The sequence below is a fragment of the Amphiprion ocellaris genome, chromosome 12 (assembly GCF_022539595.1).
Source record: "Amphiprion ocellaris isolate individual 3 ecotype Okinawa chromosome 12, ASM2253959v1, whole genome shotgun sequence".
In the NCBI taxonomy this organism is placed as follows: Eukaryota; Metazoa; Chordata; class Actinopteri; family Pomacentridae; genus Amphiprion; species Amphiprion ocellaris.
The window spans coordinates 32702758-32730613 of NC_072777.1; the positions used below are offsets into that span (position 1 = coordinate 32702758).

A 27856-nucleotide genomic window follows, 5' to 3' on the forward strand; every position below is an offset into this window, starting at 1 on the left:
ATACAGCTCGACACCCTTCCTCGGCATTAGTGAGGGTGTGTTAACACCTTCTCCTGTCGCCAAGGCCTTAAGACCCTTTTATGAAGTGTAGGACTCCTGGCATATGAGTGCATATATGAAGATTAAGACATGAGATTTTGCACCGTGTAGGAAAATTAATGATTTTCTTGAAAGGGTTTAGGTCAGTCTTTGCACAGCGTTTTGAATTCTACCGATGTGAAACCACTAATAGCAGCCTGCCTCTCTGTCTTGTGGCTCATTTCGGAATATTCTGCTAAAACTGTTGACACCAGTGTATTTATGTGTCTTTTATTTCGCTACGGCTCAGACAGTTTGGATCTTAGTCGGTCCGCGTAGCTGATTGCATCTCAAAGAGTGTTTTGAAAGGCTGGCATGGCCGCCTACTGGGAGGAAAATGGTCGACAAAGTGTTTTGATTGCAAGTTTAAAGGCGCCTAAGTGTGCAAAAGACTCCGGTGGCTGCTGTAGTTGAACGTTTGGTCTGAACGCCAAATCGAATTATGCAGTATCAACATGTTTAAAGCAAAGGTAGCTCTAGAGGCCTCACTTGGTTACTACAGCCGCTCAGTTAAAGGTTGTGTAAGGTGGAGTGTGTGTGTGTTTGAGGGTGTGTGAGCGGATTGGGTTACATGGTGGATATAAGCCTCTATCCCTCCTTTCATCAGCTGAGTGAGGAAGAATCGAGCGGCAACACGGTGCAATCTGACCCTGACGTGCACACACACGTGCACTTTAATACACACAGTAGCAGGGGAAAAAAGCAGATGTACTTCAATGCTGACTGTCAGCTCCAAACCTCACCGCTGAGTTTCATCGACCATCACTGTCATGGCATGAGGCTCTACGGCTCCGATCAATTTAGCCGGTATTTATGTCATCGGTCAGCATCAGTTGAGGACCTTAAAACTCCTGTTTTAATCCTGTTTCAATCTATTGTTGGGTTTGTTGCTAAATTGTGACGAGGAGATTGATGTCATTCTCATGTCTGTCCACAGCTGGAAAGTGAAGCCGAAAACTGAAAGCAGGGGGGAAATAACTAGTGTAATTTCGACTGATTTGCCTGGTAGCTCTTCTAAAGTTCACTAATTATCATGTTGAATCTCATTTTTACCACCAATATCACTGTTTTTTAAAACTATGAGCTCAGATTTAGCGCTCGAGACTGGCATCAATGTTCTTATCTGAGTCCCAGGTTGAAAACAAATCTGGGAATTTCCAAAAATCTAAAGGATACCTGAAGGAAAACAGGTTGTAACATGCACTGTAAAACAAATCCTACACCCAAAGAGTGGATTAGCTAACTTTTCATCCAGGCTCTCAGCATCTGTGAGTGGGAAAAGTAAAAAAAGCTGCAACGCTCACATTTTCTGATGAGAAACTGGAACGGAAAGTAGCAGAAAATAAGCTTTCAAAGGTGAAACAGTAAAGTAAAGCCAGTTTTGAGTAGTTACTGTGTAACTGTGAGTACCTGTGTGTACCTTCCAGTCAGGAGAGGTGGGGGGTGATTACGGTGTAGAATGTCCTCCTCATCACGGGAGCTGACCTAAGAACACAACGGTTAATCATCCACTAACCGGCAGAGAGAGACACAGCAGGAGAAGCCAGAGGGATAGTGTGAGACACTCGTAGTAGTTAAGAAGTAAGATTTTAAAAAAAGAAGACAAGAGCGACTGGAATGCAGGATATACCCGCCTGAGAGTGGATAAGACGGATTTGGATCTTGGCTCTTTGTGTTACTTTGTGTTGCTATGCGTGTTCTGCAAAGACTGTCCTGTTGTTGGGTCTGATTGTGCGAGCGGCGGCCTCATGGGGCCTGGGTCTCGTCGGGGATGCCAGCTGCTGCAGTGAAGCCCTCTCTGGAGGACATGGTTGCAGAAGGAGAGCGTGGAGTGTCCCAGTGGGAAGCTCCAGCTCTGGGCAGGGAGCGGCTGCCTCTTCCCTCCCTGAAGGTCCCCAGGGAGCTGCTGCGGAGCTTCCCCCACTCCAAACGGGTGGGATCCTACCTGGTGGGGAAGATGATCAACAAGGGTTCGTTCGCCAAAGTGATGGAGGGGCTGCACATCGGCACGGGGGAAAAGGTCGGTGCTTTTTCCACGGGTTTGGGAGCTGAGAGCTTCGGACTGCGTAGGGTGGCACACTGGCACAGAGAACGATCACACATACAAGATTATGATTACACAGTTACAACTTGTGCCCTGTAACTGATAATTATACCCACTTGAGTTCTGGAGAAGGTAGTGGCCTGTTATTATTCTTGTTAGGCACATAAAAACTCAGACAGACCGTCTATTTCTGCTCATTTCATAACTATGACTCTTAAGGACAGTTTAGGGGACAACATTTGCTCAGCAGACTGAAAGAGGGCTGAAGTGGGTCTGTTTCTGCACAATATGCACATTTTATTCTTACAAACTGATGCAAAGACATCAACAGAAGATGGCAGCTACGATCTATGTTCTTATTTATGCTATAATCTATTACTTTGTACATATAATGTATGTTATGCAGACAAACATGAACAAAAAAGGTCAGTGCTGCAGCTCTGAACTACGACTATATTATGTTTGAAACAGAGCATGTGTTGCGTATTCTCATGTAACTTTCACCGGTCACTGAGCCTCTGACCCTGGCTCTGTACCTGACCTGGTTGCTATAGCGATGGATAAACTCACCTGTGGGGGTATTTGTTCCACTTGACCCCTCTGACCCTCTGCAGGTTCATGATATGTGGAGGTGAAGTCTGCCAATGAGCGAACAGTCACTGCTGGAGGCCTCTGAAAATGAGAAAATTACATTTTTATTTTGATTTGAGTCACAATATAGCACGTGTTTATAATATAGACTCTATATAATAATGGTTGAATAGGATTTCTTTATTCTCATTGCAAATTTTCAAAAAAATAGGCAAAAATACTTGGGCTCAGTGAAAAAAATTTATGGTTTGAATTTGTTTTTTGAGTTATGACAGCTTCTAATGAATCTATTTTCAGTCAACAAACCACATTAAGTTGTGGAAATTAGCTTTTCCTCCACAGTCAAAGGCATTTTTGCCTAATGATTAGTAGCATAAACACAGGTTTTTAAGTTGATTACTCATAAAAAATTAAGTCTCTCCAAGTAGCATTTCTATATTTGCCTGTTTAAAAGAGAATTTTAAGTTTTATGTGTGTAGTTGTTACAAAATATTGAAGCTGACATGTTGAAACAAAAAATGAATTGCTCCAGTGTTCAGTAAGTAGATGGGGGGACTTGAAATCCTGAACTTAGGATGAAGAATTTCAAGTTACTTCATCTTGAGTTCAGTTTTAACTCAACAAATGCAGAAATTTGAGTTTAAATTACACAAAATATGAATTTGATGCAATTAGCATCATTAATGTGTGAATACAACCCACAAAAATAATGTTTGCAACTTGAAAAGTTTATCTAAATCAGTAAGTTAAACTTGTTTATCTTGCAGCTCTGCGTTTAATCAAGTGGTGAGAACTGGTCACTTGAATTACATTTAGAGTGTAGAAGGTTGCACATGCCGTCTGAAATGAATATTCCGGTAAACTGAGCCTCGGAGGGGTGGCACACTGACAGAGTCTTCATGAATCCTGTGATGCCAGCTGCAGTCATCTGGACTGAAGCTGCATCAGTTTCAATACATGTAACATTTGGTGTTTTTATTTCCACTTCAGACTATATCCTTTTCTCCCCATCATCATTATCTTGTGGGGAAATTGATTGTGAGAACACAAATAGTTGCCAGTGTTTTCCACCAAGCGCTGACCACAAGTCAGAGAATTAAGTGTAATAAAAGCTGACAACCATGTGATTTGACGGTGCGAATGAGAAATGTATTTTTTCTACCACTGGCTTTGTTTTATACCACAATTTCTTAACTTAAACATTAAAGTCCCTCTCCAGTTGCTGATTAAACCCCTAAAAACTCATCTTTGTGTACACATTTAGGAGTTTTTACTACACTAAAATAATTTTATCCTACCTTAAAATGCCCTACATCCTTATGAACGTGCAGATGTATGAAGTCTTATTTCTCCACCCATGATATGGAAAAGTTTCCTTATTTGTTACGAACAAAACTCCAAAAGTCTGAATCTGTTTCTGAGACTTTCGTCAGTAAACTGCAGTTTTATGGCCTTGACTGTTTTTTAGCCTGTTTTGTTTACAGGACTTTAATTTCCTCACTCACTGTAAATTTTTATATTTAGCATTTGACACTTTAGGGTGCATTTTCACTTGAGTGCATTTTTAATCATAGTATATTTTACACTTTATTGTGCATTCTGTACCTAAATATATTTTCCTTATTTCTTATTTATTTATGTTGTGGTAGTGGTCACGTTACTTTATTATATTCTATCCTATACTATTCTATTCTATTCTATTCTATTCTGTATTTAAAAAAATAACATTAAATGGACTTGAAGGTTTAGTATTGGGTTCTATACTGGGAGTTAAACTTCCACTCAGAGAGCTCAAACCTCCAGACGAGTGAAGGCAAAGAAAGTGGTTGAACAATACTTTCTACTTCCTTATCGATGCAGAAGTTCCCTCGAATAAGGCTCTGAAGTCACATCTATCATCAGTGTAAAACTGTGTTCATTTCACACGTAGAACTGGCTGACTATCACATTTTTACCAAGAGACATTTTATCCAAGTGCAAAGGGTGCTCATTTCATTTTCTTTTAATAAAGTAAGATAAAAAAAAATCTTGAAATATGTGTTTGTGTTCAGGTTGCCATTAAGGTGATAGACAAGAAGAAAGCTCGCCAGGACTCGTACGTGTTGAAAAACATGAAGAGAGAACCTCGAATTCATCAGATGGTCCGACATCCTCATATTGTAGTTTTGCTGGAGGTAAAACAAACACACATATTCATATTCACACATCAGAAAGCCATGGGCTTTCTGAGTTATTTAATATAAAGTAGTGTGTGAGTCAAGTGTGGATTTATGGCATGTCAACAGGTTTACTATAATATCTTTATGAATAACTTTCAATTTCAATTTTACTCAATTGTATATATAATATTTAGACGAATCTTTCTGTAAAAATGTCATGTGGTGTTTGGTTATAGGCGGCCATGTTGATTTTAGGCCTGAAAACAACAAAAATGTCAACTTTGATACCTGTCAACTACATTAGAAAAAGTCCTGCAATTATATATTGACCCCCATATACTGTCCAAATAAAGTAATGTTGGAGTCTTACAGCATAACATTCACTCAGATGTGGTGAGTGTACTGTGTAATGTGAAGGTAACTGAGCATTCACTGCTGTTTGTTAATCTTTGTGTCAGACTCTGGAGACGGAGAACAGCTACTACATGGCCATGGAGCTCTGTGCAGGAGGAGACCTGATGGACCGGATCTGTGAGAGGAAGCGGCTGGAGGAGAGGGAGGTCCGACGTTACAGCCGACAGATCCTCTCTGCTGTCCATCATCTGCACAAACACGGCATCGTGCACAGGTCAGTACACAATGCGCTGCACTGCTGTACGTCTTAGTTAAAAACACTTTACACTCTGCTGCTTTTCTTTATCTGGTCTTCCTGGTGATTGATGGCCAATAGATTCTGTTTCTCTTACTTCTACATTCTTCCCAGTTAACTCTGTGCATAGGTGCAGATACTCTTTCAGGTTAGATAAGAAAAGTACTTTCAGAATGATTCAGAAACAGTACATTTTTCACTGTTGTTTGTGCAAAAATTACAGCAAGTCATTTATCATATATCATCAGTTCGAAAACATTTGCCATTTACAACTTGTCAGATATAAAGGTGTGATTGTTTTCTCTCTATTTCATATCATTGTTCACAGATCCTCTTTGTTTTTGACTAGTGGTTGAATTGCATAGTCAACTGAGTGATTGAAAAAAAAAAACAATAATTGTATGCACAGTTTTTCTGTAAATTAAGCTCTATCTCTCTTAGCAAAACTGATCTAAAACTACCCTTTTTTAAAAATGTTTTACTCATCAAAGCTACTTATAGTAGTCTAGTCGTGGTTTCAGCATGTAACAGCTTTTGTTTTGCCATTTTGGATTTAAAAAAGCAATTCAGATTGCTTTAGATGATCAAAGCAAGAAAAACAGTGGAACATCTTTTCAATTCAAATTAAAAGAACATCTGCTGAAAAACTGGTTGCTTTGTTTACCTTAAATCAGAACAGATGAGCAGGATTCTGTGTCAGGACCACTTTGAAAGCCTGTTATGATCCAATATATGCGATTTACACAAGTAGGGTGGACAAGTGGATTGGTGTAGGTGACTATCTTTGCTTTTTTTTTTTTGTTCAAGAAAACTTGCACACTTATTCTTGTTTTAACTTGAGATGTAGGCAACACATACTCATTCATTAAAATAACCAAAAATCAAACTGAAATATGGTCATTGAAATGTGGCTAAAACATTACTGACATTTTCTTTATAAACAAATAAATCATAGATGTCCTTTTGGATGTCTTTTTGGTTCGTGATTCACCAAAGCCATTCTTGCTAAGTCAGTGTAATATTTCACCAATCCGGAGCCTGAGAAAGTCGGTTTTTATTCGGAGCCAATTGGCCCAATAGGAGTTTTGGTTAAACTAAAGAGCAAAGAGAATTCAAATGTCACTCTAAGCTAACAGTAGCTATTTGTTAGGGTTGTAGATTCATTTACACACACATGCACACACAGAGTAGTTTGCAGGGCATTAACAGCCTACAGAGGAGGAAATGCTGCATCTGGCACCGAGCAGTGTGGGAGATGAGAGTGTTATTTTAGTAGCATTTTAGTACTGACACACATAGACATACACACACTTACACACTGCAGCAACACACACACATACGCTGCGCTTTGGTTTAAGACTTTGGCTCCTCTGAAGGTGGGAATGTGATTACCAGGCGATGACCTCATCATCCTGCGCCGGCGCCATGATTCACACATCATCACAACATCATGGACTTCCTCTCTAATGAAGTCCCTCAACGATGTCGCTCTCGGCCCTTCAGCAGCACCTCTTCGTCGCACACGCCCACGCTCGCACACATGCATGCACTCGGCACCACAGTCCCATACAGAGATGATTAAACTGGAAATAAATGGAAAATTTGCACTTAAACGCACCTCCCGCCACCCACGTTCAGTAGGTTTACCGCATACATTTTCTCCTTTATGACAATGTCTGCTCTCGCTCTTTTCTCTTGCTCTTTTTCCTCCCTTCTTTGAACTTGGGTGAGCTGGGTTCTCTGGGTTTTTCTCAGTGTCTGTTGGTTAGATGAAGGCAGATGAAAGGAACATGGCGGATTCCCAGGCTACACTTTATAGGGTCTCTCTCCCTCCCGACCGCAGATTTTCATTTAGCTCAGTAGTTTCAGAGCAGGCAGTGTGGTTGGTGGAGGGGCTGGGGTCCGGTTAGGGGAGTGAAGCAACTTTTTCAGGTGAAGGCAGAGATAGTAATTCTGTTAAATAACAATCAGTGCATGGTTTTAGGTTTAAATGACCGCTTAGAATTCGATCTGGGCAAAAAAAAAAACCTCTTTTTCAAATGTGTTTTTAAAGCTTGAGCTCTGCCCAAACCCAAATTTAGCTTTTGGGGGTTTTCTTTTTGCTTCTGTGGGTCCAATTTGGTCCCATCTCATCTGGATATCTATAAATACACAAACATACACACACTAAAAGTTAGTAAGGCCAGACACACATCGTAGGAGTGCTTAAATTGAATAACCACCATCATGAAGTAAATTGCTTATGTGTAGGGAAAAAATAGCTCCATAAATTCTTGTAGGATTAAGGTCAGAGCTCATGAAAACACTTATGAGCTTCATTCTTCCGTTTTGTCCTGACAGCTTACTTTTTTGTTTTCTTTTGTAGAGATTTAAAGATTGAAAACTTCCTCCTGGATGAACACAACAACATAAAGATTGTGGGTACGTTCATGCTTTCTCCACTCTAGTGTCTTGTTTTAGCAATCTAGTGCATCTGAAAATGCAATAACAAGACGTTGCTGTAAAAATGATCATATTTCACACAGACTTTGGCCTGAGCAACACCCTGAAAGCTGAATCTTTATCTCTGGAGCTCCTCAGCACCCAGTGTGGAAGTCCAGCCTACGCCGCCCCTGAACTGCTGGCTCACAGGAAGTACGGACCCAAAGTGGACGTCTGGTCTGTGTAAGTGATGAAGCCTCGGCGTGTTCAGTCTTTTCTTTTGTATGCATCACGTAAAGGTGATAAAGTTTCCTCATGTTTTCTGTCTGTTCCTGCAGAGGTGTGAGCATGTTTGCCATGCTGACAGGAACTCTCCCCTTCACTGTGGAGCCTTTTAACATCAAACAGCTGCACCAGAAGATGGTCAGCGGAGAGATCAGCAGCATCCCCAGCGACGTCAGCAAAGGTAGCAAAATATAAACTCATTGTTTTTGTCATTATTTGCGTCAATATATAATTGCGGGACTTTTTGTAACATAGTTGACAGGTATCATAGTTGACATTTTTGCTGTTTTCAGGCCTAAAATCAACATGGCCGCCTATAACCAAACACCACATGGCATTTTTACAGAAAGATTCTTCTAAATATTATATATACAATTGAGTAAAATTGATATTGAAAGTTATTTTTAAGATATTGCAGCAAATCCACACTTGACTCACACACTACTTTATATTAAATAAGTCAGAAAGCCTTGGAGTCTGGCCAGACTTTTCTTCAGGAGGAAATGACATCATGTGTAGCAGGTCATGTGATCTGGAATTAACACACTTCCTTGAGAGGTGTTTTTGTAATGGGTAACTTAGTGGAAAGTGATTTCTGGGACACAGATACAATTTGTTATTTTCTATATAAAATTTGATATATTGCCAAAAAAGAAATATCTGTCATGATTATCTCAACTTAATAACAACAACACAATTTAAAACAATTTTTGAATAAACTCATTTTTTTATTATTATTATTATTATTATTATTATTATTATTATTATTATTATTATTATTATTATTATTATTATTATTATTATTATTATATTTAGTTGACATTTTAGTGATATCCAGTCATTTTTTATTAATAAGTGATTGTTTCCTTTATGAATAATGATGGAATTTGTAAAGACATGATCATAATGAACATCAAAAACATTATTTTTTTTTAACTTTTAATAAAAATATTTACAAGATATATGCTATGGACTTCAAAAGTCCCTCAATTATATAGTGACTCATTTATAGCCCTTCCAATACTTACATTCTTAGTGCTTCTCAATTATGTTTTGGTAGAAAACTCATTTCTCCCAGTAAACTAAAAGGTATGACATAGTAGGAAATGTTTAAACTTTAACAGAGTCCACATTATAATGCTGGAGTGACGGATGTACCGGTCCCCTGTGTGATCATTATGTTTATACTAAAGTCTCATTTTCTCTTGCTGTTTGCTTTAGTCACCAAAACTATTTGGTAAAATGTAGGAAAATATCAAGGTTTGGGTAGTCTGACTCACCGGATGTAGACTGTGGATATAAGTCAGCAATTTCTGGTGCATTCCATGCAGCGCTCTCTTTTCTTCAGGTCTTTTTAACTTAACATTTTCAAAATGAACAACAACCTCCAAGCAGCTCGCTCAAAATGGAAAGTTTTGCAGAAATTCATGCCTGCTTGGTTCTTTCAGTGAATTAAATGGGCTTCATTTTTATAGGCTGTGAGTACAGGCTTGCCATTGGTTAATTTTTTTTTTTTTAAACTGAACAAAGCCAGCAGTTCCCTTCAAGAAAACATGATGGCAACAGTGCAAAGACAAAAGCTCCCTTTAAACAGGAAGAAACCTGCAGCAGAACTAGGTTGAGGTAGAGGAGTCGTCTGTCTCAACTGTTGGGGAGAGGGTAAAGAAAAACAGACAACAAACATAAACATGAGAACAAAAAAATTTTCAAAAAGATTAGAAAATATTTTCTTGCCAAATTTGGGAGCTTTAAAAAAAAAAAAAAAAAAAACTTCTAAGGGAAACTTAAGAAATTATTGGAATTTTCTTCCAGAAGGTTTTGCAAATTTTCAGAAATTTGGTTAATTTTTTGCAGAATTTTTGGATTTTTTTCAGACAAGGAAACAGTATTTTTTGGAGAGATAACCCGCTACCACCTGAGCCACTGCTGCCATGACTATTGTAGTGCCAGTGCTAACCTCCTATGCAAATATTCCACCAAAACAATTCATTCTGATACTAAATCAAGAAACACAAACAAATAATTTAGCAGAATGATGCTGAGGTGCATCAAGATCATTCTCCAGCGCTGATGCATTGCTGTGGGGATAGATCTGGCTATATGAGGCTATAATTTGATTTAAAATACACTTTTTTCCTGCATCAAGTCCCATACTGTGCACAGGAGCTGGAAAACAAGACAAAAATTTGGCAAAGATACTTTATTAGACAGGGCTCAATTATTTAATCCCCACTGAGCATCTGAACAGTTAAAGTTGAGGTTGTGTGGTTTGAGTCTAAAAATGTTTGCTACAAGTCACAAGAAATGAAGAGAAAGCAAATTTTGAAACTACAGAAACATCCCCAAATGTATGTCAGATTATGCTTTAGGCTGATGTAACTGCAAGCTTTCATTTTGCACCAAATATCAAGGATAGTCTTCAGGATAAAATTGTTATGAAACTGTGTTATGAAAGTTCTTCTATTCTGAAAACGTACTTAACCACAAACATCACAACACAATAAAAATAAGGAATACGAGTCTCGCTGATTTATTACTTCTTCCACTTGTCCTCGTCCACAGTGACCTCAGTGTGTCTGATTCTCTCGGCTGTATTTTAGTCACTCCATTACACTCTGTCATGGCGCCATGTCACCACAAACAAACATAGCTCCTGTAACTGTGGGGAAAACCGGCCCGGCGCTGATGCTCTGAAGCTGTGACAAGATCAGATTAGTGCAGCTGTACCGCTGCCATGGCGGGCATCTGAGACGTCCTCGGTAACTCTTAGACTTAATCCTGCCTCTGAATGGATGCATTTGTTTTACTGCGTTTCTAAAAATCAACGTCACTTTTGCTGTTTATACCTTCTGACCAGTAATACTTGAACTCTTTGGGATAAAATCAGTAAATTGTGTGTTTTGATTCTATCATTGACCGACTGAGACACGCTGCTCTGGCTCTGTTACCAAAGAGAAGCGATAGTAGTAAATGAAAAAGTTCCAGTCTTGGCTTATATGTCTGTGAATGCGGCAGCCGTCCCGTTCGAATCCATCTGCTCTTGCAGCCTGCAGCGCTTATCTGGATTCACCATCTGAACTCAAACCCAGCTTGGCTGCTGCAGAGGGCAGCTCTGTGTCGCAGGCTGACAGGCTGAATCGGTTCTCCTGAAGGGTTCTCCCGCTTCTCCTGCTCCTGCTGTCGTCTCTGATAAAGTTTCAGTGAGTCACAGTGAGTGACATCAGTCTGAGGTAGTTGTGTAACACTTTTAATTGCTCAGCTCTTTCAGTTTGGTCCATTTGGGCAATCAACGAAAATATGCTGCACGGTCGTTTGTGCAATTTGGTAAGTATGTTCTAGGATAATTAAGCCAAAGTTTTACTTAGAAAGAAAGTTCATCACGCTTTGATTCAGATTTCTTCATATTTACTTAAGAAGGAATGCACAACCTACACAGATAAATTTCCAGGAGGAGAATTTACTTTGTTGTGATCTGTCAGTAAATCTGTACACCAAACCAAATACTGAAATCACTGAATTTAAGGTTCTTAAAATGAACCAAACCTACTGCTTTGTCTGCTTTATTGCTACAGGTGCCGTGTCATTCGTGTTGTCTCTCCTGGAGCCGGATCCAGATAAGAGACCGAGTGTCAGAGAGGCGATGGAGGAGAGATGGATCAACGAGGGACACGCCAAGAAACCACTGCACACACTCTGTCATAAAAACAGGTCGGGATTGACACATTGGCACATCTAAAATTCTGTCTTTGCATAATTAGTCACCTTTTTATACATTCTAGGTGTTATATATTCTCTAAGTGTATGTACAGATAGGAAAAACATCGTTATAACTAGATAGTCTCATGTTGTCAGAACTTACAAATCTAAATTGCATTATAAATGAAAACTTATCTTCTAATATAAGATAAGACCAGACAAGACAAGACAAGATGAATTTTATTGTACTGATCCTACAGTGAGGAAAGTTCAGGTGAAATGTTTGGGATATAATGAGATAAATATTCCATCTTCCCTCTAATCATTGATTGAATCCCCAAAAAGTCATTTTCATGTAATTAAGTTGCATGTTTCGGGTTTTTTTTTCACCATTATAGTAATCATTTTATGCCTTAAAATGGCTTAACTCCATGCCATGGTCTTGTGTGTGAATGTGCAGGTCTACATAGTTCCTGCCTCTGTCTCCTCTGATGGCAGCTCGAGCACACCAGCTCCCCTACAACTGCTCAAACACTCTACTCTACACATTAGCCGGTTGTTTTATAATTCAGCCTTACATACATTAGAACTGTAAACTAAAATGATACAAAAGCTCCGCCCTGCAAGCCGACAGATTTGGTTTCTTAGGGTTGTTACATATGAAATCCTGGAAGTCTGAATCTGTTTTCATACTCAGACGTGGTGTCGACTGCTTATTTTACTCATGATATGTCTTCCAGCATATAAAAAACAGTATATGGACATATTCATAAAGCAAAAAAGCTTGATTTTTTTTTTATCAGAGAAAACAAGAAAGTTTCTTGTTCCAATGTTTTCATGTCAAAATAACTAAGTTGTCTGGTTATGACATAAAAAACATCTTGTTTTAGCAATAATCTTTTCATGTCATGATGTCAAACTCATCCGTTTTTGTTTTCTGGTGTGGCAGTAATACGCCTCAGTAATTATTGCACCGTATTCGTAGCATAAAGCATTTGCACCAAGAGAGCACAGAGGGACACAAAGACTCCTCAGGGAAAGTTCTGCAGTAAACATTACAATGTGGGCAAAAAGAACTGGGAAGGAAATCACTGCATGTTTTCCAAGAAAATGAAAATTTCTGTGGTCTGTAGCGTAACAGCTTTGTGTATTATAGCACGACTAAAAGGCTTTTATCACTTTACGCAGTGTGGAAATGCAATCATGTACGTCTCCTCCTGGCAATAATATGCTTTCTGAAGTCCACATGAATGATGCAAGAGCTGTTAAAGCTCTGATCTGCCTTCAACCAGAATCCTTCAGTTACAAGTCATCCCTCACCAACAGATCCTGACTGACCCTTTAGATCTCTCTGCTTTCCTTTACTTACACTTTATTTATGTCCCATCAATCTCACTTGGTGTTGTCCAGGTTGTGTCCAGAGGATCTCAGCTCGTCTGTGCTGACGTACATGACGGAGTCGCTGGGCTACTCGCTGTCAGAAGTCATACATACGCTGACCACTAACCGACCGTCCGCCATCATGGCCTCCTACCACCTGCTGCTCAACAAGCTCAACAGGAGCCCGAAAGGAGCCAAAGCCAGCAAGGTTTATGCTTTCACACACATGCAGTCACTGCTAGACTGTAGATACTGTACAAAATGTACTTTTTAACTGTAGACATTTACTTTTATTTTACAGATTTTTCCTTTTTTCTAAAATTACCACAAAAAAAACCCCAGTAAAATCACAGAAATAAAGATGTTAATTTATATATATTTTACTAAAAGAAAAACACAATAAAAATACAGGCCAAATGTAGAGAATGTTCATATAAAAAATTTGCATCTTTACATAAGTTAATATGTTTTTTTTTGTTGTCAGGGTTTCTGCAGGGCATTAAAAAGCATTAATAGTCATTAAATTGATTTTGCAAAAATTAAGGCCTTAAATGGCATTAAAAATCATTAAATTTGAATCTCAGTGGCATTAAAAATTCTTTCTGCAGTTTTCAAGAAAAATATTTGACAATAATAATATATAATTATAGACTGCGATTCGTCAGATATGTGCATCTGCGTAAACATGCCAAAGCATTACGATAATTGTTCCAGCCGGTTGGGTACAATTGCCAAAAACTGCATGTTTTTAAAGTAACCGACAGGCTGGACCAGGTGGAGGAGAGCTGGGAAATGGGGAAATGCAAATTCCAGTAAAAATGGCTAGAAAATGTGGATTTCAGAGAATGACTGCAGCCTGTGGGTGGTCAGGGGTGGTTTCTGGATTCAGAAATAGTGAAATGTAGGGACAGTTTTCATATAAAAATCATCTTTTACACAAACACAAACCCGTGTAATTTGTTGAGTTCACTGTCGTGGCATTAAAATTTTTACAGTTTAGCATTAAAATGGCATTAAAGAGCATTAAATTGGACTGGCTGATTTCTGCAGAAACCCTGGTTGTTTTTTTATCCAGATCTTACCTATTTTGTTGGATTACAGAAAATAACCAGTACAACAGAAAAGGAAAAACAGGCCAAAATTATATATAATATCCATGTGTTTCAACAGCAATTTGTTCTTTTTATGTTGAACTGTAAAAGTACACTGTTACACCATTAATTTACAGATATTTGCCATTATTGTCACTGTTTATATGATTTTTGAATATTACAATATTACACAATTTTTTACCATATTTTTGACACTCTTTCTGCCGGATTTTGAACATTTTTTAAGCTTTTTTTATGGTGCACACTGAAATGTTCATTAGAAACACCAATGCCAGTAATACATAAATAGGTCGGTTTAACAGTTGTAAAAAATAATAAAAATAAAAATGTGACAATACAAATAATACATGTATAGTCTACTTTGATGTCTGAACTTTAACAATGATTTATTTGGCAGAAGCTGGAAAGCAGTGACTGGTGTCTTCCCAGCAAGAATACATGGAGAGAGAGGAGTAACACTGAATCAAACACTCAGCAACAGGTAAGTAAGGCATGAATACAGAACAGATTGGAGGGATGTCCCAATCAAGTTCTTTGTTTGCTCCATATTCAATCTGAGTCATTTAATGTTAGTATCTGCTGATAGAGAAAATACACACTTCAAATTTTGTAGGTTATAAAATAAGGCATGCACTTCTATGTTGGCAGGCAGAGAGTATTGCTAGAGTTTAGCTAGTAAGGGAGCACCATGACAAAGTCTTTATCAAAGGCTTAATGACCTCTGACTAGCAGCATTAGTGTTAAATCATGCTATTTTTGATTTTGTAGCATATCAGACGCTTCTTTTTATGACTTGTTTATACATGTGACAATGAATGTAAACTAAGAACTGGACTTACCTTTCTGCACATATCAATTGATTAGATGATGCCATGATCTGCTCATAAGATCAGGAAAAGGAAACCCCAATTAAATACTGTAATCATTGGAGTACCAATGCAAGCTGAGAGCTAATTCTGGGCTTCTGCTAGTGATGGATGATGCAACATGTCCTCTAGATGTGTTTTTCCTGCATGTAAATGTGCCGCATCTGAAAATGTCCCAGTTGGTGGGCGTGTACTTGAAGCCGGTAGCTGGTGTTCAACTGCTGCCGACCTTCTTCTCCAACTATCCTGCCCCAGATTGGACAAAGGCATTGACTCTAGAGCTGTCTGCTCCTGAATTTCAAGCCGGACCAACATGAAGGTTCAGTCGCAAACTTTCTCTTTTATTACGACAACAGTTCAGTGAAAAGTATTTCTGAAGGCATTTGAGATGAGAAATAAGCTGAGCAGTTACTGAATCTGTCCTCGTTTTAGTTCACAGACGGCTAGTTGAGATGTTTGATGAAAGTTTCGTGATGCGTTGGACCTCCACACGTCGTATCGGATTTGCATAAAGTAGAAGTGGAGGCTACTTTATGCAAATGAGGGGAGACACACCGTATCACAGCTTTAAACGCACCGCAACCAGACCAGCATGCATCACAGCACTTTTCACATAGACAATGAATGGGATGTGGGAAATTGATGAATCTAGTGGACACGTACCTTTAGAGTTGGTTCAACTTGCAAACCCTCAAACAACCAGTTGTCACCAAATAGAACCATGTCTCTGTTTAAGCATCAGCTTTGTCACTGAGGCTCCCTTTAGTTCTTCTGAACACCACAGTGCAAAGAAACAGTTTGTTTCTTCCAAGAAGTACTGCTTGAGATCTGATGAAGTCATTACTCATCTCATCTTCCCTGCTGTTCGGTGTTTTAATATGGCCAGCCGGCGCTTATAAACGCCTTTGCAGATGGTAGTTGCCGTTTCTGACCGCCCTCTCTTTGTGCCACCATTTGTAATGGCATTTATATTTGCACCATCACCTCTGAACGCCAGCTGACGATATTAAAACATCAAACAACAGGTACAATGAGACACATCATCAGGTTTCTGCTCACAGCTGCTTTGATTACCCATCCATACTGAAACCAGATTGTTATTCTTCTCTGGATGAGTCAGATCAGCTCTGTTTTATTCAAAATGGCAGTCACACAACGGAGAATTACTACTGCAACAGCACATCATCAGTAGGGTGAAACTAACCTGTTTTACTGGGATGGTCTAAACCCAGCTCACATTCCCTGTTAGTGGGTGAACAATCCAACGCTTGGTGAATTCTGCTTCACAATGATAGGAAGAGCCGACATCGAAGGATCAAAGAGCGACGTCGCTATGAACGCTTGGCTGCCACAAGACAATTATCCCTGTGGTAACTTTTCTGACACCTCCTATTTTAACCCTCCTGTTGTCCTCATTTACGGGCACCAAAACATATCGTTTCCTCGTCTGAAAAAAATCCCAAAATTCAGCAAAAAAAATTCCCCAAATTTCTGAAAATTTGCAAAACCTTCAGAAAGAAAATTCCAATAATTCCTTAAAAGTTTTGCTTAAAAGTTTATTTTTAAAAAATCCCCCAAATGTGGCAAGAAAATTATTGTAAATAATTTCAAAAAATGAGTAAAAATCTTCCAAAAATGCTACAAATATCTAAAGTGATTACATATATATCAGTAAAACTTCTAATATTTTCTTTAAGAACATCCACAAAAAGTTTTTGGTGTATTTTCAGCAATTTGGTCCACCAGAGAGTAATTACAAGGCCAAGAAGGCAAATCTATACCAGAATTAATTAGACTACAGTTCCTGTGTTCATCATATTGAAGTAACATCGAAATCAATACAACAGTCTGATGTGTTCTAACAGTTTTTTGAGAAATAAGTATCAGGTGATGCATTTAAATAGGATAAATGTATTTTTGGTTTGCTATATTATCAGAAAATAATACTTTACATCTAACCGCTTCATTAAATATGTTTAATTTGCTGTATCATACCCCAGCGGCCGGTTTTCCATATGTGGATTAACATTTTAGCTACAGGAAATCCTTTATGATTCTCCTGGATTACTTTGTTCTTCGACACTCTTGTTGGATTGGGTGGCACTGCGACGTATCTGTGAAGTCAAGCCCACTCAGGAGTTTTCTGTGTAAACAAGATTAGATGACCGGCTTAATTGGAAATCCGCCCAACCGTGATGATCGGTGCACTGATAACACAAAGAACATTTCAAGTGGCGATGTTGTCCAGATGAGTGGTCAGACGCTGTGTTCTCATCGATCACATCACCTGTTTCTAATCCCTGTGCTCAGACACTGGCAGGAGTGTGATGACATTTTCAACCGCCGCTCGCCCACAATTCTGACCTAAACAAACAAATGACACCACAAAGACACAAACAGCAGGGATGTCTAGACAGCTTAATTTAGCTGAAGTAAAGGCAAAACTGCTGCATCAGGTGCTGCTAGTGGCTCCAAGGAAGACGTCCTCCCTTCTGTAACCTCTAAAATCAGGTGAATTTGATGATGAATGACATTCTGCTGGTGGTTCTCTTTCAGTTTTTGGCACTTTTGCTCTGTTCTGATTCGCTTTAAAAGGACAGAGGCCATTGATTGTTCAAGTGGTTATTAAGGAATAATTAATGCTTTCTTTAATCTGTTTCCAGGTCGTTGATGTGCTGCTACTTGTTCTGAATATTGAGGAATATATGATAAAACCATGCAGTGGACACAGAAGTTGTGATGATGAACATCTAAAAAGGACACAAATTTTCTCAGTTACTTTTTGTTGTTTTCTGCTTTTGAAATTTGACTCTTTTAATCCATTTCTCTTACTCTGTTATCTTTTTCAATTTTACATGGTCCCTCATTTTGATATTATCTTGGAGTTGTAAAGGGGTTTTGTTTGGTTTTCTTGTTGAACTATGATCCTTTTAGGCTCATTTTAGTAGTAGGAGGGCTTTTTTTATTTACACCTCGCTACTCCTCATAGCTCTCGAACAGAAACGCTCTGTTGTTGTGAAATTGTGCACATTTTACTTTATCATTACTCCACTTATCGAGTTGGTAATCATGGTTTCCAGTCTTGTTATGTATAACTAAAAGAATGCATAGCTACCTTAGATAATTAAATCCAGCTATTCTCATCAAATTCTCATGAAGAACAAAGCGAACCCAATGAGTGTACAACCACTTGATCTTTGAAGGGACATATGGAGAATGGGCCATAGGTCTTTGACAGAAAAGAGTATCTGTAACATTTTAACTTGTCATTTATTTTGATGTCTCAGAAGTTGGCTTGAACAATTCATTGATTTCAAATCAAAACTGCAGTTTGAAACTGTGCTATTTGCTCCGAAGCATCCTCACTGCTTCTGCAAACAATCCAATCAGATGTGAATGTGCAAATATATAAAACACTCTGGGTCTCCTGACAACGAATCACTGCCTGTCTTTAGAACGAACCGACCAACGAGAAAAGCTCAAAGCAGTTCAGCAGACCTCTGAGAGCCCAGCAGACGACCGACTGTCAGAGCAACAGGAGGAGGACCGAGGACCTGCACAGGAAGGACCACAGAGAGGACGACGAGAACCGTCCCCCGTCTCCCTCCCTGCCCCAGCTTCCTCACTCCGCCTCCCCCTCCTTACCCCCTCGGCTTCCCTCACACTCTCCTGCCCCGCTGTCTGCAGAGGATGGAGCTACTGATGAGGAGATCACGTTGGACGCCAGAGAGACGCTGTTTCCTGAAGGTAGAACAAACACAGAACCAAATGCTGCATCTACAATTTATTAGTTATTAGTTATTATTTGACTTTACTTATGTTATTCAAGTAATCTTATACTTTTTTTAGGCACTGCATTGCTTATGTCATTTTCTGAACAATACCTGGCACAAAAATTTACTCCAGGATTTATAAAATTTTATCTTAATTATGTTATCCCAGCTTATCTTATTTTAACGGAACTGAACTCAGCTTAGCTTAGCTTTACTTAATGTAATTCATTGTATTTTATCTCCTCTTGTCATTTCTTATCTTATATAAAATTTATCTTAACTTTATCTTATCTCGTCTTATCTTACTTTACATCTGTATGTTTGTGTTTTCTAGTGTCAGTGTTCGGAGACAGAGAGCTCGTCCATCTTTCTCCTCCTAAAAGCTCCGCCTCTCAGCTCTGTGACTCCGCCCCTTGCCAAGTCCCCTTGCCTGCCGAGCCAATCAGAGAACCCAGCATGTCCAGACCGATCCGACACACACACCTGCTCAGGACGACCCAGTCGGACGGGGCGGCGGACCCGGGGTCGGACTGTTTCCATGACAGCCGCCACCAGGACGACTCCCATCACCTGAGCATCAACGAGCGTCTGGAGAAGCTGCAGACGTTCTACTCCTCGGAGAAGAACGGCGTTTCTCCCAGGATGCTCCTGGAGGCCGACACCTCGGACCGAGCCCACCTGGCTACCATAGAGACGCCTCAGACATCACCCTCCGCCCCCCTCCCACGTTTACGCACCGTGGGGCTAAAAGATGGACGGGGCAGGAAGATGACCTGGGTGGGGCTGACCCGACCTGGACCACCGGGACTCCTGGTGAACGGGTCCAAACCTCCTGCCTTCCCCCCGCAGAGACAGCACACTCTGGTCATCAAGAGCCTGAGGCAGGAGAGGGGGAAGAGGAAAGATCTGTCTGCAGCAGGAGGAGGAGGAGGATCAGAGAGGGCAGGAGGAGGCATCAGCGGAGCCAAGAGGAACTCAGTCCAGCTCCGTTCGTCTCTGCAGCGTCGGGTCGCCGACCTGAACCTGCCGCTGCTTCCTGCAGCCCTGCAGGGGAAAAGTGACAGGAAGAATCAGCTGCACAGCATGGACTACTGACACACTGGGAGGCAGAGAAAGGTGCTAGAAAGTTAGTTTGTAAAGAAGATTAGCATTTAAGAAACACAGGGTTGGTCGAAACTGGGACAAACAGCACCTAAGAACTGTGTTTTAACCCTCCTGTTGTCCATATTTATGGGCACCAAAAAATATTGTTTCCTTGTCTGAAAACAATCCAAAAATTCAGCAAAAAAATTCCCCAAATTTCTGAAAATTTGCAAAACTTTCAGGAAGAAAACTTCAATAATTCCTTAAAAGTTTCCCTCAAAAGTTTTATTAAAAAATCCCCCAAATTTGGCAAGAAAATTCCTGTAGATATTTTCAAAATATGAAGAATAATCTTCTAAAAAAATCCTAAAAATATCTAACGTGATTCCATATATATCAGTAAAACTTCTAATATTTTCTTGAAGAACATTGTGAAAAAAAATCTACCAAAATCCAGCGAATTTCGCTGGATTTTGGTTGATTTTTTTCTGAATGGTCTTAAGAAACTTTTTTTTAACATTTCTTTTTTTTCCCACCAAAAAATGTTCAAAGATTTCCCAAAAATGTTTAAAATGTGGCCATCAGAAGTTTCACTGTGAATTTCTTTTTTTTTTCACATTTTCAAACTTTAAAACGGGTCAGTTTGTCCTGCAGGACGACACGAGGGTTAACGAACAGCTGCAAATAGGAACCACAGAAGATACAGTACTAAAGCTATGACAATCTATTTCTACTTTTCTGCAGAAGCTTTGCTCACCAACAGAACTCCTCCCCAAACAAGCAACATACAGTAACTGAAGTTGCAGTGCCAAAACTTCAACTCAGATGAATATCAGCTCTTAAATTAAATTCAGTCTCCAGCAGCAGGAGTTTGGTTCAGCTCATATCAACTATTTTCTCCTTGAATTTCAACATCTCACAATGTGAAGTGCAAAACACACGCTGACTTTGGTTCCATTTGTATTCAATGCTCTTTCATACATTTTTGTACCAACATTGAAAGTTAAAGTAAAAACAAGTATTAATTCTACTTTGATGTTTTTTAAATGGCTTTTTTTTTTTTTTTTTGCAAAGTTCAGTTCAGAAAATGAATGGGAAAAAGGGGGCGGTTTATTTTGACCCATGTGTGTCAATATATCATGCCTATTAGGTAGCTTTACTGAAGGGGAGCGCCACTGCTAAAGGCTACTGATTTGGTCAGTCATAGATAGTGGTGATTAAGTGAAGTTACAGCTCAGTCTTTGATTGAAATGTGTTCATTTGTGTGCTAAACTCAGGCAGCAAAATTTGCCTGTCAACCATTAAAGCTCATTGTTTTCATGTTAAATAATTTTTATTGACCTCCTCTGACAGTCAAGTTTTTTAGGTTTTTAGGTGTTAAAATATTTATATAGTTTTTTCTTTATGTGCTAAAAAAGACTTCATGAGTGATATAAGTAGTCAACACCATGGCTGATCATTTCCACCTTGAAATGTGTCCTAGTATACCAATGACAGTCACAAAAACACAGCTTTAGAATTACTGGGCGTCATATGAAACAAACATAAGGAACCTGTCCTGTCAGCTGCTTGTTTTAGCAGAGGTGAGCTGGTGTGCTCCAGCTGCAGTCAGTGGAGAGACAGAAATCTATAAACTCTGGAGAAAGAAATGTGTAAAGCTACATCGAAGCCGTTTTAAGGCAGGTAATAAACTTATGTGTATCTCTGATACTCAGAGATTAGTTTTTGAGATTTTTTCATCGCCATATGAGAATAAAACATGTGTTAGCATTAGCTTGGCTGCCAATGAATCAATCAATCAATCAATCAGTCAGACTTTATTAATGTAGCCATTTTTATACAAATAGATGTTAACTACAATGCTTTACAGTACAAAGGAAGAGAAAAAATATCTAACTTTCTCCAATCACCTCATAAATGATTATGTTATGAACGAAGGACTCAATAAACGGTGACTGAGGAACAGAAGAAGCACTGTTATAAATACATCAGAGGCATGAAATAAGCAAAATGAGACAATAATAATAAAATGAAGAGGTAAAAGACAGATAAAATAGACCAAAGTGTGTAAATAAATGCACAAATACTGTAAATACTCTAATAATGCCCCCTTTGAAAGAGAAAACTCCAACTAATACACATATATTTACAGTACTTTATTAAATGGATCGATAAAAATTCTAATTTATGATTTAGTTCAATCATTTCAGTTGCAAGCATTATTTTTGATGTTGCATTGACATAATAATGTTGATAATTGCAGTAGTGTTGCTTTCGTCAACGAAAATTATGACGAAATATCGTCGTCAACGAACCTTTATCACTTGACGAAAACGAGACGAGACGAAACGTAAATGGTGGTTATGTGACGATAACTATAATAAAATATATAATACAATATTGTTGACGAATAAAAACGAGACGAAATTCGGTTTACAAAATAAAAACTCTGCTGAAATGTCTCTTCATTTTCGTTGACCAAAACGAGACGAGACGAAATAACATTTAAATGTTTAGTCGCGTTTATTATTTTGCAGTATTTCTGTTCCCCAGGAAGTGACGTCGCACTGCGCTGACGCAGGCGACGTCACTTCCTCTATCTCCACTCGCGGCATTATTTAGATGCATCTGCGGTGGGATCATGGCCGGGCACTGTTCCCCAGCTTTCTGGCAGCTGGGGAGAAAACGAAGAAGCGATATATGGACATACCTTGTTTACATACAAGTGGAAAACAAAACGGAATGTGTCGTGGAAAAAGACGGGGAGAAATGCGGCCACAAAATAACGGGGAAAAACACGACAAACTTAAAAAGGCATCTCAAGAGCTTCCATGGTGAAATCGAGGTAAGTTACGACATTAACGTTACTTTCTATTTTTGAAAGCTCACGCAAAGTCATGAGGCTGTGGTTAATATGTCACATTTTAACGTTAGCTTTAATGTTAGACGTTAGCCACTGGAGATGAAAACGACTGAGACAAACGTGTGTGACTAGCAGTGTGTGTGTGAGACAGAGACTAGCATGTGTGTGTGTGTGAGCCAGAGAGAGAGACTAGCATGTGTGTGTGTGAGACAGAGAGAGAGACTAGCGTGTGTGAGAGACAGAGAGAGAGACTAGCATGTGTGTGTGTGTGAGACAGAGAGAGACTAGCATTTGTGTGTGTGAGACAGAGACTAGCATGTGTGTGTGTGAGACAGAGAGAGAGACTAGCATGTGTGTGTGTGAGACAGAGAGACTAGCATGTGTGTGTGAGACAGAGAGAGAGACTAGCATGTGTGTGTGTGAGACAGTGCCATGCCATGTCTCCCTACTATCAGTGGTGGGAGTGTGTGTCTGTATGGGTGTGTGTGTGTATGTATGTGTGTGTGGACGTGTGTACGTGTGCGTGCTCCTGCAGTTGTGTGCATATATGTATATATGGAGGGAGGGAGGGAGGGAGGGACGGGCGGGTTTTCTTGTTTTTAATGTTTTTAATGTTGTAAAGCACTTTGCGTTGCATTTTTAACTGTATGAAAAGTGCTATATAAATAAAGTTTGATTTGATTTGATTTGATTTGATTTGATTTGACTAGCATGTGTGCGATTATCGTGTGTATTTGTTTGTGTACATAAGAGTGTAAACTGGGTTTCTCCAAAATATCTGCTAAATATAGTTTGTGAGAACTGTTATATTCTTTTATATTCTTGTGTATCCACAGCAACACATATATCTATTAGCTTTATCTGGGAGCTAATTTAGTCAATGCGTTTTGTTATTCACATAGCCATCACATTGAACTGAATTTGGCATCAACAACATGATTTTGAATACCATATTGAATACATTTAAACAAATGGCATTTGCATTAACATGCCTCCCTGCTTAGTTTATGACTACTTTTGTTTTGATTATGTAACTTTTTTTCTTTGGCGGACGGTCAAGTTACTCACTCAAAGGTTGATTTACCAAGATAAAAATCATGGCAAGAATTTATGCTGCCTAATATTTACAACAGTTCCAGAGGCTGCACCGTCCTGACATTGTATCTATTCCTGTGCTAGATTCAAGATAGAGCATCAGTGAAGCAAGTCCCACCCAAGAAGATGGACAAGCCAACTAGTGCTCAGGATTTCTTTGCCACAAGGAGGTACAGTGACAATTCCCCAGAGCAACAGACCAAAGAGGAGGGGATAGCACAGTGGATAGGCTGCACAGAACTTCCAGCATGAATTGTTAAAGATGAGGAGTTCATTGCCATGATGGCAAAAATGGACAAAAAGTTCAAAGTGCCAAAAAGACATAAAATTTTAAACTTGATTGACAAAATGTAGAGAAAGAAAAGATCAAACAAAAGCTGGCCACAGCACACAGAATTTTTTTGGTATGTGGCAACCAGTTTTAAAACAAGACATTCAGGAGGTTACAGTTGACATAGTTGCTGCTGTTGTATGCAGTCAGTGCCATCAGTTGTGGTGTTCTTTTCAGTTTCAGTTTACAAGCAAGACAGACACACACATTTTATTATGTTATTGTTGTGAATTGCATTCATGCACTTTATTTCTCTTTATGTTAAACTTGAATGTATTTTTTTTTCTGCCAGTCATGTGATGCTGTTTTATTTATTTATTTTATTTAAATTTATGTGTGTGTACCTACAATTTGGTTGGTAGAATAAATGTGTTGACCAGAGCATCTTCCATGTCTGGAGTGAGTATATTCTTGAGTTTATAAGTTAACAATAATATAATAATAAGATAACCATGTTTAATTTGTGAAATGGGTTTGACTAAAAGAAAAAAATGGTTTTGTCTATACTATACAAGGAAATTATACTATATTGACTGGGTTAAATAAAATTGCATTACTAAAAAGAGAGTAAAACATAATTTTCATTGACTAAAACTAGACTAAAATGTCATCAGTTTTCGTCGACTAAAACTAGACGAAAATAGTCATAGATTATTCTGACTAAAATAAGACTAAAATGCTCAGACTTAGTCGACTAAAACTTGACTAGATGAAAAAGAGAATGAACGTGACTAAAACTAATAAAAACTAAAATGTCGGCTTGACACAAAGACTAGACTAAAACTAAAATCAAAACAGGCCGCCAAAAACAACACTAAATTGCAGCAACTAAATATTGTGACTGATTTCAACTCATATTTCTGCATTAGTTGATTTAAAACTCATTTCAAGTTGAGTTAATAATATCGGCTTGAAAAGTTCAGGATTTGAAATCTTTAACTAAATCTTAACATGCCTGGATAATTTCAGCTGGTTAAGACTAGTATCTGAAAACACCTTTGACTGTAGAGGTAAATCTATTTTCTCCCAACTCAATTTAGTTTGTTTGTTGAATATAATTTAATCAGAAATTGCCACAACTCAAAAAGACTGACTGTTTAGGCATAACAAAATTTAAAAAAAACAAAAAAACTATGTACATGAGAACACTAGTAAGAGTTAAAAATAACTGGTATTTGGCGGTTGAATTTGGACTTGATTTGACCACAGCTTTTTATTTGGCAAACTGATGAACTGAGTCTTCTTCAGTTATATTTAATAGTGTTCTGTGGTTCTGGGGACCAAAATAGTTGTGAAATTTAGCATGTAAATAATGATATCATTTTAGAACCTTTATGGCTCCACAACAGCTTTTAAGCTCTATATTTTACTCCACTATTGTGTCATGCATTAAGCTTTTTACTGCACAAGTCTTCACTCAAGTCAATGTGAAGGGTGTCAGTTTAGCTTCAATGCAAATTTATTCCAACAAAACAAAAAGTCAGCTCTGTTTTCTCCCAATTTTCAAGTATCTTCTCCCTCATAATTGTCGCTCTTTTTTCCTGAAGTCAAGGTCTCTGGATCATTAATATTCAGGTGCAAAGATGTAGAAGAATCTGGTTGCTGCTTCGCGGCACTCATCGCGGCTGCTAAATAATTCACCGGCTGTTACCTGATACTCTGTTTTGTGAGTGTGTGTGTGTGTGTGTGTGTCGATGAGGTGCAGGTTGTGCGTGAGCCTGACGAGGACAGATTGAACCCACTGAGGTGGATGCATCCCCCCACTCCAGTTACTCCTCTGGCTACTTAACACCGATATGAACCAGTAAGCTCTGATGCTGTATCACACATTCACACTGCACAATGGCAACGCACTAAACAAGAATAGCACGGAACGGTGAGCCTGCCAAGTGAGGTAAAGGCTTCCCTTTCTTTAAAAAAAATGCAGAAATGATTCCCTTCAGGGTACTACTTGGACATAAAGTGCATATTACCACTGCATAAAGTTTGTTTCGGATGCTACAGAAGCATCTTCCTCCACTGAGAAGAGATTAGTCAGACTGAATCCGAACACGTCATGTACGTAAAACAAGGTATGGAAAATCCATTAATAATGCACGCTGTACATACAGTAAAGATGCATCCATGGCTACTGGAACATTGCGTATAAGCTACAGTAAACATTGCATGTGTCCTTAACGTTGACTTTGACAGACTGCTTAAATAACTTATCACTGATGCAGTTTGCCTCTTAAGCCGGATTAAGACTTGCTCGAACAAAACTTGAGATTTGTTTCGTCGCAGCTCTGATTGCATTGAGATTTGACGTGCACTCGACCTTAACTCTGGTTGCATAACATAAACATGCTGTCACTTTATCATTGTGGTTTCAGCGGATTGTCAAGGCCTTGTTTGTTTCTGTAGAGTCATACTGTAAGAGCCGTGTCATTCTCTCAGAACAAAAGAGGTATTTTCCAGGTCATGTAGAGTTGAGGTTCAGAGTTGCCAAAGGTCCTACAGGGAATGGAAGAAATACTGCGTCGAATCGAACCAAGAATGGATTCGTGTGATGCTTTGGCTTGACTTCTTAAGAAGATTAAACTTGTTTTTGCCTGTTTTGATAGTGAAGCCATGGTTTGTCCCAAATGTGTATCTTCATAGGGGTGATCAGACTGAGGCCAGTACTTTCATGTGAGGTCTACAGATGTACACATAGAACTGGCTTACATCCAGTAACTAGTATTTTTCTGGCAGAACTTCTTTACAGAACCATTTCCCTACGGCCACAACCCCTCATTCACATCCACAGACACCTAAGAACTTCTGACCAACCACAAACTGTTCACACTGGTCTTGTAGCAATTCAAAAACTAATTATTGTCATCAACAAACACTTCTGGCTTACATGTACTTACCCTGTGCAATTGAATTTGCATCAGAATTAGAAGAATTTAAGAAAGCATGACTTTTGGAACCGGTCCAGGTTTTTGACCACTTGAGGGCTTCATAAAAAAAGATCTTATTATACTGAGTTGTCATGGCAGCCTTTCCTGTATTAGCAAATAATAAGAGTGAGACATTGTGTCATCTTGATGTACAGTAAGTAATGGTCTCGGCCTGGTCACCATTATAAACACTGTCTGGCTTCATCACTGGGAAAAGCTTCCCACACTTACTCTTTAACTCATTGGTAAGACTGTGAGTTATATGTTAACCCATTAAGACCAAATGCACCCTCAAAACACAAACACCATATACATTCATCAAGTCTTAATGAGTTAAGTGAGACATTAACACCTGCACACTGACTTTATTGGGATGTTTCAAGGCAAAAGTTGCATCAGAATTGCTCTTGAGCGTTATATTCTTAGACAATCAGTTTCTCTAATCAAAATGTAAAAAAAAAAAACTAATGAAACTCCAGCTGGGACTTAGATGCTTTTTTTTTTGT

General features: G+C 38.9%; 1 protein-coding gene and 1 long non-coding RNA gene across 2 annotated transcripts; one reads left to right on the top strand and one right to left on the bottom strand.

The window, feature by feature from the left end:
- The first annotated feature begins 1849 nt into the window (after nt 1–1849).
- Nucleotides 1850–21167, top strand: LOC111573529 (hormonally up-regulated neu tumor-associated kinase homolog). Its single transcript, XM_023277744.3, has 11 exons — nt 1850–2098; nt 4765–4887; nt 5331–5500; nt 7887–7942; nt 8047–8185; nt 8281–8408; nt 11800–11935; nt 13334–13511; nt 14813–14896; nt 18737–19028; nt 19389–21167. Exons 1-11 carry the CDS (start codon nt 1850–1852, stop codon nt 20147–20149), a joined length of 2316 nt encoding a protein of 771 aa, XP_023133512.1. The 3' UTR covers nt 20150–21167.
- Nucleotides 2021–9651, bottom strand: LOC129350128 (uncharacterized). The gene is made up of 3 exons (XR_008603396.1): nt 9508–9651; nt 2693–2794; nt 2021–2157 (listed from the first exon to the last, which is right to left on the bottom strand). It is a non-coding gene; the product is annotated as an uncharacterized LOC129350128 (long non-coding RNA).
- Nucleotides 21168–27856: the final 6689 nt, after the last annotated feature.